Source organism: Phymastichus coffea, unplaced genomic scaffold (assembly GCF_024137745.1).
Source record: "Phymastichus coffea isolate CEN01 unplaced genomic scaffold, Cenicafe_Pcof_1.1 PCOF00005, whole genome shotgun sequence".
NCBI classification, from domain to species: domain Eukaryota; kingdom Metazoa; phylum Arthropoda; class Insecta; order Hymenoptera; family Eulophidae; genus Phymastichus; species Phymastichus coffea.
In genome coordinates, this window is record NW_026706816.1 from 750,875 (window position 1) to 763,269 (window position 12,395).

Here is a 12,395-nt window from a genome sequence, read left to right on the forward strand (position 1 = left end):
TGCTCATATTTTATATTTGATCTATGAATATATGTAATTAGAATTACGCTCCCGGCTTTTAGTTTGCAACTAGCGAACTGTGGCCTTAAAATCCCGTTGAGAATTGTATTTTCTTTTTCAGCAGCTGATATTAATCGATTTTCCTTCACTCGTTCTCCTTCTTCCCTCTCTTTACCTATTCCTCCTCTTGCTCTTTTACCTAAAAATATAATTTTTACTTATATTAGTTTATATAAATTATTATTTATAAGTTTATTCGAACTCATAATAGTCACAATTTAATAATATTATTAGTCCATTATTTAATAAGACTAAAAAACCTAACTCAAGACAGAAGGAGTTAAAAATTGGTGAATTTTTACCTAGTTATAAAGTTGTACGAATCAAGATTAATATGGATTATGTGTATTGGGATAATTTAGATAAGCTTGTAACTGATTTTCAATTACTTCTAGCTGAAAAGTTAGCTAGTGATAGGAGTCATATCAAAGAAATTTATTTAAATAATTCAGGAACTACGTGGGGAAGAGAGTGTGCGTATATATATATATATATATATATATATACATATTGAGAGAATTATTATCATCTATTCATTATCACATTTCGATCTGCAAAATAAAAGGTTAGAAAATATTGATTTGCCGATGCCATTAATTTAGAAACTGTGTGGTTCAGTTGGAAGCCAAGATCTTGCAGACACTATCATAGCGTATTTGAAAAGCAATCTCAACGACTTGGTCCATATATATAAATCAGAATTAGTAAAAATAAAAACAGATATAGGAAATACAAAGAGAGCAGAGGGATTCTATGAAGCATCAAAGAGTAGTGAAGGAGCTTTACAAGCGAGCCAGACGTAATTATCGACGACCCAAGTACAACATGCGAGGTATAGATGAAACATAGTAGGGCGATCTCATCACTATGTATTATTTTAGAGAAATTCGCGGCTACAATTCGCTTCTAGCATGCGTGGACCGTGCCAGTGAGAAAGAAACCCGGCAGTGATTTGACAGTGGCACTGAAATCTATTTTAGTGATAGGTCAAGCGCCAAATAATCTTGACACAGACAGATGCAAAGAATTTTATAAAGTGTTGGAAATACACAACGATATGCGTATTCAGCGACTACAACCTTAGTTCTGCTAGAAAGTACATCATCCTTTTTTTTTGTACTTGGACTTTATTGCACCCCCTGCGAACCCAAGCGCTACGGACTAGAGATCCACAGCGACAGTCCTAGACAGATCAGCAGCATGAGCCCACGTCAACCACGCTCTCTCTATCCGCACATTTATCATATAGTGTTTTTCTATTTTGTTCACATTAATTAACAATTCAGTTTTTTGAGGTAAATTTATGTTTATTTTGTGCATGTTCATATTTTTGTGTCGTCCCGTTGTGCTAAAGGTCCCTCGTGGTCGCGACTGCACGAACCGCACTAGAACAACGCACGGCCCCTGAGGTCCCCCTCCTCTACCCTGTGTGTTCAGTGTTCCTCCTGTAGAGTGTGCGTGATTGTGAGTGCCCATAGTGGCAAAACCGGGCTTCGTTCACGGGGAGAGCCCGATTAGAAGGTCCCCCCCTTCATTCGCTTTCGGACGGCTCCGTTTATAGGGGTCCCCGGCATTCGCTCTTTCGGTAAGCCACGTTTACAGGGTCGCCGAGCATTCATTCATCCTGCTTTGCCAAAAGGAGTGTGTGTGTGTGTGTGTGTGTAAGTATTTGTGTAGTGTGTGAGTGTAGGTGTGTGTGTAAGTGATTAATGGTTGGGCACATCGGCAGAATACCATTATCTTTTGCGTCATTTGTGAGCCATATCAATCTCTCGGCCGTGTCCATTATAGCGTTGCTGCTCAGGGCATTGACGCGATGGACGACGTTCCCACCGGGTACGGTCGTGGACGTTGAAAGCTAGCATTTGCCCAGTGAGGTGTAATCACTTACTGGACCAGCCCGGCATTATTATTATTATTATTATTATTATTATTATTATTATTTTTTTTTTTTTTTTTTTTTTTTTTTTTATGGTGGTAAAAAAACAGGATAAATCCTCATGGACCATAACGGTTGGAGTGTGACGGCAGTTCACCGAAGCTACCCACCTACACTCTCCCACCCGCCGTGTGACGTGACTCGCTGATCCTCTCAGACCGGGCTGTTTCAAGCGATCTATCAATCGAACGCAAGGAGCCTCCGGGTCGTCGAAGACCAGCTGACCGCCCAAATCCCGCTTCTCTTCAACCGGAGGGTAAACCATCCGGGGAAGAGTAGTAAAGTCCACCTACACCATTCTCCAGCGGGGAACCGCGTAAGCATTACTTCCCGCTGGAGAACCGCGTCAAGTCCTCTCGTTGTCCACGGGTCCTGTATCGTTTCGTTACGTCCGTTTATTCACATTCATCCATTTGTTCATACCATTTACTCCCGCATTCTTCTCGTCTAACACTCGACTTCCAGGCAACCGTCCGCCTTTTTCCCTCGTAGGATAGTCTCAACGTACGTTGCCGTTACCGTCCAGTAGTCTTTGTCTTGTAGCATCTTTGCCACAATGTTGTTGGGCGTGATGTTTCCAAGCGTCGTCTCCAGTCTTTGCCTTTCGTCGTTCCAGTGTGAGCATTTGAAAAATGTATGCTCTGCGTCATCACATTTGTATCCACAGTATTTACAGTCGGCGCTGTTAACTTTGTTTCTGTCAAACAGATATTTCCTGAAGTACCCGTGGCCGGTAAGAAACTGGGTCAGGTAAAAATTCACTTCCCCAAATTGCCTCTCCGTCCACGGTCTCAGGTCGTCAATGAGTCGTCTAGTCCATGCTCCGTTCGTGCTCATCCTCCATTGTTTGTTCCAGTCCGTCATCGTCCTAGTTCTTTCGTCCTGGGCAGCTTCCGTTCTGGTCAAGTCGCTGTTTCGTTCGTACACGCGTTTCCGCTCTCTGGCGAGCATGTTTATCGGGATAACCCCCGCCACCACCAGGACAGCCTCAGCCGAGACTGTCCTGTAGGCGCAGGCTATCCTCAGTGCTCCCTGTCTTTGTACGTTTGTCAGTCGTTTGCAGTATTTCTTGACCCCCAACGCGTCGGCCCACACCTCCGCCCCGTAGAGCATGATCGAGTGGGTCGTTGTCATCAGTAGTCGTCTCTTCCATTGTCTCGGTCCAAATGTATTTGCCATAAGACGACTGAGAGCGGAAGTCCTCTCTGCCGCCTTCCTCGCTGTCTGTTGTATGTGCGGCCAGAAGGTCATCTTCGTATCTAGGGTCACCCCCAGATACTCGACCGCCCCACTGGTCCGCAGCGATACCTCTCCGACTGTCATGGGAATCAGGGTATTAATCCTGCTTCCCGTCAGAAGGATGAGTTCTGTCTTGGCCAGGGCAAGGCTAAGTCCGCGTTCAGTCATCCATCTATTGATTCGTAACATCGCGCGGTTCAGAAGCATTTGCGCCAGCTCCGGGGTACGGGCTATTATCACCACAGCCACATCATCGGCGTAGGCAACCAGCTCCACCCCCGGTGGCATCGGTAGTCTTAGTAGTGCGTCGTACAGTATGTTCCAGAAGTCGGGTCCAAGGATTGAGCCTTGGGCGACTCCTGCTGTGATTCGTCTGGTCACTGTTCTGTCGGTCGTCTCGTATCGAATCCATCTGTCGTGTAGGTACTCCCTCATCACCCGCATCAGGTATTCGGGAACCCTGAAAGTTTGTAGGGCCTCCAGAATATCCCCCCACCGAGCGGAGTTGAAGGCATTCCTGACATCAAGAGTCGCGAGAAGTACTATTGGCCTCGCTCCGTAGCACACGAGCCTCGTCCGCCGAAAGGCGTCGGTCACTTGTCGAATCGCCCCTATAGTTGAGCAGCCCCGTCTGAATCCGTACTGGTTTCCTGCAAGTCCTCCGTTTGCAGTTACCGCGTTCGTCAGTCTTGGTTTCAATAACGCTTCGTAAAGTTTACCCGCTGTGTCTAGAAGACTCAGGGGTCTATAGGAAGACGGACTATTCGGCTCTCCTTTTCCTTTATGCAGGAGAACCAGTCTAGCAGTCTTCCATCGTCTGGGAAAGATGCCCGCACGTAAGACCGCCTTATACTTATCCAGGAGGAGTCCTGGACGTACGCTCACGATCTGCTGGAGGATCTCTCCCGGTATACCGTCTGGTCCGGGTGCCTTACCAGGCTTGATCGTGGACACAGCCTTAATAAGCTCTGCCCCGACAAACTCTGGCACTGTCGTCTCTTGTTCGTTCGTCATTTCTTCCGTCTCTGGTTGGTTTGGGAAAAGTCCATCTACTATTGCTTTCATGGTGTCTTTGTCTTTTGGTTCAGAAGGGCCAAGGGCCCCCAATTTCTTGGTCACAATCTTGTAGCCAAGTCCCCAGGGGTCCCGCTCCACTTCTTCACACAACTGTCTAGCGCATCGGTTTTTACTGTCCTTTATTTTAGTGGTCAGTCTCTTACGTGCCATCTTGTACGCTGTCGATAGTTCGTCCGCGTCTGGTCTGCTCTTTTTCCGTGCGCGGTTCATCCTCCGGCGGCAGGCAATGCATTCCCCACGGAGGAGGCCAATCTCGTCCGTCCACCAGTACATTGCTCGTTTGTGTGTTCGGCCCTTGCGTCGAGTCATCGTGGCGTCGCACAGTTCCGTTATCAGTTCCGTTGTCTTGTCCGTTATCCATTCGGCACGCTCCCGCAGACCAAGCTCTGCCGGGACAGACTCGGCGGGTAACGGTGCCTCCCTTAGCAGTTTGTCAAACAGCTCTCTATCTTGTCGTCGTAAGTTCCAATACGTTGAAGTCCTGTCTCTAGTTTGTCCGTTTCGTATGTTCGTCGATTGATTTGTCACCTCAAAGACGATGTGCTGATGATCGCTGGCTGTATAGTCCTCGGTCACCCGCCATCCTCTTATCCGCGACGAGATCCTGTCTGACGTCATCGTCACATCGGGTATTGAGTATCCGAAGCCCGGTCGTCTATAGGTCGTTGTCGTCCCTTGGTTGACCACTACCAGATCAAGCCTTGCGGCCATTTCCAGAAGCAGTCTTCCTCGTTTGTCCGTCGTTGTCATACCCCACTCGACCGCTCTCGCGTTCATGTCTCCCGCGACGACAAAGTCACCCGGGAGACCTGTGAGGGCGTCTTCCAGCTTACCGACTTTTTCCTCGTACACTGCCATCGTGCAGTTTGGGGTCAAATATACGCTAACGTAGGTGACGGAATCTACCCTCACCCACGCGTAATCTTCCCCCCTGCCAGACGCTTGTATTCTCCTAGCCGGTTTGCCTTTGACCCATATGGCCGACGTACCGAGGGTATTCGAGAACCAGCCGTCCTGTTCTCGTAAGTCCCACAGTTGCTCGCTCAGTATCAGTATGTCTACGTTTCGTTCCTTCGCTGTCTGTGATATAAGCAGCTGGGCTGCCTCGCACCTACGCAGGTTTCCTTGTAAGATTCCTGTCATTGTCGTGTCTGCTTCCGGCACTCCTCCAGCGCTGCCCGGTAGGCCGCGCACGCTCCCGTTCCCGGGACGTGCGCCCTCTCCGTTGCACGCGCCTCGGAACATAGGAAGCACGTCGGCTGTTTGGTGGGGCAGGCTCTCCCGACATGGCCGGTCCCCCCGCACCTCCAACAGCACTGTCCTCTGTCAGGTCCTGTGCAGTCCGTTCGTCTATGTCCGTATCCGAGGCACCGGTAGCACCTCGGGACCGTCAATCTTTCTCTCAGCCGACAGTTGACCCAGCCGATCTTAATTCTGCCCTTCTTGAGCAGTTTGTGGGCCGTGTCTCTGTCTGCTTCGAACACTGCCATACAAACGTCGTGTTTATTCGGTCCGAAAATGTGGATCTTAAAGTCCGCATCTTGTCCTGTTTCTCGTTTCAATGCGTTCTGTACATCATTCGTGTCTGTAACACAGTCGAGGTCTAGTATCTCTAGTGTCTGTCCGTGTGTCATGTCTCGTACATTACCCTCATTTCCAAGAGTAACCTGGAGTTTCTCCTGGAACTTCCGTCTTGCGTCTGCGTTACAGCGAAAGCGCATGAGGAGTCCTCCGTCCTTAGTCTTCCGATATCCCGAGATACTCACTTTAGAGCCCTCGGGATTAATCTCCGTCTTTAGTCTGCGCAGGGTATCCGCGTACGTTCGTCCGTCGTTTGGCCGTACCAGTATAACGTTGGTCCCCCCCTTCCGGCGGGAACCACCCGCACTGGGCCGGTTCTTGTCCAGCTCGGGCCGTTTGTTCCCGTGGATAGGCGTCGCCGCTGCGGATGTCGAAGCTAGTGGCCTCTCCCTCCGCGCGCCCAGCGCCACCACAGGGGTAGTCTGTTGCGTCTTCTGTTTGAGGGAAGTCGTCTCCGTCGTTTGGTCATTAGTCTTCTGTTTAGACTTCCTCTTTTTTCTGTTCGCGGAGTTCACCGTGGTCCAGCCTGACTCGTCCGCAACCCTTTGATAGGCCACGGCTTGCTCAGGGCTGGCCCCCGTGTCCTCCCTCTTTCTTTTCTGTCTTTCTGTCCTCCTGTCGTTTACGGACTCCAGGAGGGGATTTAGGCGGTCGCATTCACTCCATGCAATCTCCACCGCCTCCTTTATTACAGCCATACTAGTCGTTATGTCCGTACTAATATTTCTCTGTATCTTAGTCCGTGCCTCCATCTTTTCGAGCGCGGCATCAATGCGCCTGAGCTGCGTGCGAAACAGCTGGAGGTTTTCTGTCATATGTCCGTTGTCATTGTCCACGTCTTTCATGTCGGCGTCAGTGTTGGAGGTCTGCTTTTCGGAGCCCTCGTTTTTCCGCGCAGGTGGCACTTGTATGCGCCGCAGCGGTACCGTCACGTCTCGTGTATCACTAGTTCTTGTCGGTGTTCGTCCTGTCGTCGGTTCTTGGCCCTCAGCGGCAGAGACGTAGCTCACCCCGCTGCCGCCGCTTGACCCACTGTCCGTCCTCTGTCGTCTCGGTATGTTCAGTAGTTTCTTGTCGTTTTTTCCTGTCTTTCCCCCCATTCCCGTGCACAAAGTGCGGCCCTCAAAATCCGTGCCGCTGCCCGTGGCCACCGGGGCTTTCACCCGATCGGAATCCGGGGTGGATTCCTCCTGAGAAGGAGTTACCACTTGAGGTACATCAATGTTTTCATTGTGCATATTCATATTGTTGGTTTTGTCCCGTTGTGCTGAAGGTCCCTCGTGGTCGCGACTCCACGAACCGCGCTGGGACAGCGCACGGCCCCTGAGGTCCCCCCCCCTGTATGTTTACCCTGTGTGTTCAGTGTTCCCCCCTGTGGTGTGTGCGTGTACGTGAGTGCCCATAGGCGAAACCGGGCTTCATTCACGGGGAGAGTCCGTTTAGAGATATCCCCTTCTCTCGCTTTCGGGCGACTTCGTTTATAGGAGTCCCCGACCATTCGCTTTTCGGTAAGACCCGTTTATAGGGTCACCGAGCATTCACTTCTCCGGTTTGCCAGAAGGCGTGTGTGTGTGAGTGTTTGCGTAGTGTGTGTGTGTGTATGTGTATGAGTGATTAATGGTTGGACACATCGGCAGAATACCATTATCTTTTGCGTCATTTGTGAGCCATATCTTCCTCTTGGCCGTATCCGTTATAGCGTTGCTGCTCAGAGCATTGACGCGACGGACAACGTTTCCACCGGGCACGTCGTGGACGTTGGAAGCTAGCATTTGCCCAGTGAGGTGTTACCACTCACTGGACCAGCCCGGCATTATTATTATTATTATTATTATTATTATTATTATTATTATTATTATTATTTTATTATTATTGCGTAGCAGCCTATGAACTCGAAAGTTCATAGGCTCATCAATACAAGTTTCTTATTCCTCTGTATTTTTTTTCGCAAATTCTAACCACAAGTTCTTTCGACTGTAACACATCTTTTGAGAAGAATTTAGTTGTGTATTGGGGCAATCGGTCGTTAGTTTCAACACATTGTGACAGGGTTATAGCGATATTCGCTAGCCCTGTGTGCGGCACTCTCCTCGCGTGAACGCAGCAACCAAGTGTACGCTATATAACGACTACATACTTGTGTCGTTGCAGGATCTGGAGAGAGGAGCGCGACGATCGGCGAGGTGTCGTCGTGAGTGCGAGTGAGAGCGAGAAGAGCGAGAGAGTGAGAGAGAGCGATTTTGACTGATTTTTGACGGTGAGAGAAGTGGGAGCGCGGCGGCGCGAGGCTTAGAAATTAAGAGAGAAGAAGGCAGTTAGGCGCGAGCTCTCAAGTAATTAGGGCCGCCTAGAGAGAGACTGGACGGAGCGAGATTTGGTTGGAAAGGAACGTCTGCCATAGGTGCGACTGCCACACTTACCATGAAACTTATAGTCCGAAGCCGAGCCAGTACACGCAGCGACCATTCGCCGTCTACGAGGCAAAGGCCGTGCCGCGGCCCTTCCTGCAGCAGCTTCCATCGTCGCCACGGTGCCGTTTCCTGCGGGTCTACGCTTTCGCCGGCGTCGCCTCTCTGTCGACGGACCGTCGGCATCCGGTGGATCCAAAGCCAGTTTATCTCTCTCGCGCCAGCTCTCGCTCGATTACGGACATTAGCGTATTTTGATTTTATCGCGCACGCTGAGCGATCTCGCTCGCGTGATCCCGCGAACTCTGGTCGCGGAAAGGTTGAGCGAGCGCGCTCGCCGCGGCGAAGTTAATCTTGTAGCGATATTTGTGAAAGGGCGTCAATAAATGAGATCGCCATATGTAGTATAATTGAATTAAAGTGTCCGATTCTTTGTATCAACCTCCCCCAGCCAGAGCGAACTTCGGCCTGTCAAAGTCAGCGCCGGCTTTCTTTACCGAGAAAGAACCCAGAAAAATTAGCAGAGACCAGCCCAAGGCGCACGGAGGCTGACCACTCTTGCAACATACTCAATGGTTAATTTAAAAACTTAAAGTGAAAAGCTAGAGGACTCACGCTAATTAAGCACTCCAAAGGAAACAAACCTTACTGCGTCCACATCGTTGTTTCTGGGTCACGCTAAAATTAAGGACAACTTTTTTGTGGTCTACATTTTCAAGGTCATTGTAACATTGGGGTTGATATTCATCAGAAAAGACTAGGAAATAGCAACCACAGGACGTTTTAGCATTTTACCTTGAAAAGACCATCCAAAAGTCATAGGAAAATAATTTCAATATGGTTTTGGACGTAAAATTTCCTGCTTTTTCGATTGCGGTGTCAAAAATAGGGATCCCCATTTAAAACAACACTGTCACCTTTAAATTACCTTGAAATTAAATTTCAAGGTCAAATCTAAGTTTATAATTAGATGGCCCCCTTTGTCCTGAACAACTTTTGTCTGAAACATTTTTCTGTATCCAACCACAATTTTGAGATTTTCCATTTAATAGATTGAAATGGGTCACCCTGTATAAATATCGCGGTACCATAATATAATTATTAAAAAATCGTCGAATTTATTAAGTTTGTTCCATTTTCTACGTGTTTCATTATATACGATTTCTTCCGTATTTTAATTTAATATCTATTGCCCGACTATCAATAGTCGGATGTATTCCAGGCAGCTGTTGCGGCAGCAGCAGTGGTAGCTGCAACTGGGAGCAGTCAACAGCCAATATCTGTAACAACAAGTTCTAATGAGCCTAATTCTGAAGGGAGTACAGATAACAATAACTTGACATCAGTCACTTCTGGAACAGGAACGCCGGCAATTCCAACACAGACTACTGATTTCAAGGGTCAACCAAAACGTCTTCACGTTAGTAACATACCTTTTCGGTTCAGAGATCCCGATTTAAGAGCTATGTTTGGCGTAAGTAACAAATTTATAATTCTATTATAATATAAATTATAAAAATTTTGATAGTGGAAAATATGTTATAGAATGATCAAGTCTAAAAATGTTACCATGCGTTGAATAAAATAAATATTAATATAATTACAAACTGTAACCGAAATCTAGCTGTGATTTCTCTATATTTAATGTAGTTTCTTTGTGAGGACCTAATTGTTTATATAATCTTTTGTATGACCAAATTAATTGACCGAGAACTTCTAATTAATATTAATTTTCGTTAAATTATAACTTATTGCTAAATTAAATTTTTTTCGTATTTTAAAAAGTCAACTCATTTTCTCGACATATAACACTATTATATGCTTCTGGCGTTTTTTCAATCAGATACTTTCTGCGAGCTGTGTCTCTCTGTTTATCTTCTAGTAAACCTATAAACTCATGTCATGTCCCATTCCATATAGATTTAACAAAGAAAAAAAAATGTTTTTGAATTTTCTGGAATTTTCTTACGGTGGTCTATTCAAATTTCATTAGACACTTTTCTTTTTTTCGAAAATCGTTTTTGAAGCCCTGTGTGACGGCTAGCCGTAACTTAGTTTTTTTAAAATTTAATTATTAAATATGACGAACGGAGTGGGAACCTTCCTGATTTCCCACGATGAAAACGCGTTCGAGATAAAGTGTTTATAGTGGTCCGAGCCTGCGTACTCGGCCTTACAATCAACGCTCTATCCTACTTTGTCCCACGCGCATGTGTTGACAGGAGCCTACGATCATCGCGTATACGTCGTGAAGTGCTATCACGCTGATAATGGAAGGGGACCATAAAAATGCAATCTATCTTTTTTTTCCCACCGAATTTTAGAAAATATCCGTAATATTAAATAGATTTTCATCAATTTTGTAAGTTATTATAATGCGCATCTTTTTGTCACCGAATAACCAATAAATAGAACAATAATGTATTTTATAATAAATCGTAAAAGGTTTGGATTTTTCTGAATGTTTATAATAATCACTATGTATCGTTATAATTAATTAAGTTTAGTACGATTTTGTATAAGTAATTATAAACTTTAGCGTTACTCTTGCTCTTAAAAGTGGCACTCTGAGAGCCATCTCTGGAGAAAAGGGCTCAAGTTAAAAGGGGACCGCCCTTTCTCTCTCTGTAAATTCACGCCCACAGATCAATAAAGAAATCCTAGATATGATTAGAAAATTTCCCACCAATACATAATTTGGCCGTTATCGCTTCATGGGCCTGAGGAAAGGGATTTCCACCCAACCACCCACTGCTTATAAAAAGCTCTGTACAAGACTGGAGGGCAGTGTGGAGTGGGCACCAGGAAGTGATTATTACCTAACAAGAAGTCATTACCAGTGAGTGAGTGCTGGAGGAAGCATCAAAGAAGAAAAAGTCAGCCAAAATTCAATTAAGAAGCCACCCAAGTATATTCAGAATATATAGAGAGAGAAAGAGGCCAAAGAGCAGAGAGAGCGCAGCCTTAATAATAAGTAATTAGAAAAAATAAAAGTAAGTAAAATCTTATATCTGGCTATCCTTTTCTTTCTTTAAGCAATCCGCCCTTTTTTTTTTGGAAATTCATTAAGCGTGAGTCTGGTGAATTTTCATTAAAGTCCCTTAAGAACACATTAAGCGTGAGTCTGGTGTGTTCGTAATAACATTTGGTTATTACATTCCGCGCTAGCATACAGTTTTCTTAACGCAACAATATTGCTCGTCCCGGCTAATGTGTTACACGATAGCCAAATCAGAGCAACCCTGAGTTTACGCTTACTCCAAGCGTACCTGAGAGTGACCCCGACGTTACACCTGTATAGCCACATGAAATTATTCATCGAAAAATCGATATTACAAGAATACAAATTGACATTTTTTTCAAATGGCCGTAATTTCAGTCCAAATCCAAATCATCCAGCTTTTATGTGGTTTCCTCTGATTGCTTGGGAAATAGCTGAGAAAAATCGGAATATCTCAAAAAAATCATTTCTTTTCAAAATGAATTTTCTCCAAAAGCCATCTTTCATTTGCGTAAATTCTTGATATGTTATTTGGAGTCACTTAAGCTATCGCTCTACCGAACCACAATATGCCATCTTGCTTTATTCATCCAGAAATATGTATTGCTGTGCAAAGATAATCTCATATTTTACACGATTTTCTCCTGTTCATTTCGATCGTACCATTGTGAGTTTAAGTTTTTTGAGAAAATTATTGTATTCTACAGAAAAAGCATATCAAAAACATGTATCACATGTTGTAAAACCTCATTTTGTTTTCTGGTAATATTTGAAATAACACGGTGGTAGAACGGAAACCACGCCGTTTATTGTAGTAACCGTGTACATTTGGTGGAATGTAATTTTTTTTTAGATTTAAGGGTAACCAAAAATTGTTTTTAAACATGTGATGCAGGTTTCCGATCTATTTTTTTTTGTAGAATACATGTAATACTTCTTTAAATTTGAAGATTCAATAATTTCTCAAAGCCTTCCGAGCAAAACACTAAATATTTCAATGATTTTTTTTGCCAAGCTTGGCAAACTAATTGATTTTTCCATCCGCAAATCACAAAATAATGTATAAAATGAATATATATTCGAGAAAAAC

The 12,395-nt window shown here is 45.4% G+C and overlaps 2 protein-coding genes across 3 annotated transcripts in view; one reads left to right on the top strand and one right to left on the bottom strand.

Annotated features, from left to right (window-relative positions):
- The window catches only part of LOC131667681 (RNA binding protein fox-1 homolog 2), a 796,162-nt gene that overhangs the window by 108,660 nt on the left and 675,107 nt on the right, over positions 1-12,395 (top strand). For both annotated transcript variants that reach the window (XM_058941279.1, XM_058941288.1), the window contains exon 3: positions 9,512-9,778. In XM_058941279.1, the coding sequence (XP_058797262.1) occupies positions 9,512-9,778 (267 nt within the window). The remainder of the gene's footprint in view (positions 1-9,511; positions 9,779-12,395) is intronic.
- Positions 4,427-5,702, bottom strand: LOC131667695 (uncharacterized). The gene is made up of 2 exons (XM_058941301.1): positions 4,844-5,702; positions 4,427-4,760 (listed from the first exon to the last, which is right to left on the bottom strand). Exons 1-2 carry the CDS (start codon positions 5,558-5,560, stop codon positions 4,749-4,751), a joined length of 729 nt encoding a protein of 242 aa, XP_058797284.1. The 5' UTR covers positions 5,561-5,702; the 3' UTR covers positions 4,427-4,748.

Bases quoted from the DNA above. Each gene is read 5' to 3' on its own strand.
- LOC131667695 (XM_058941301.1), bottom strand. From the start codon at position 5,560: ATGTTCCGAGGCGCGTGCAACGGAGAGGGCGCACGTCCCGGGAACGGG.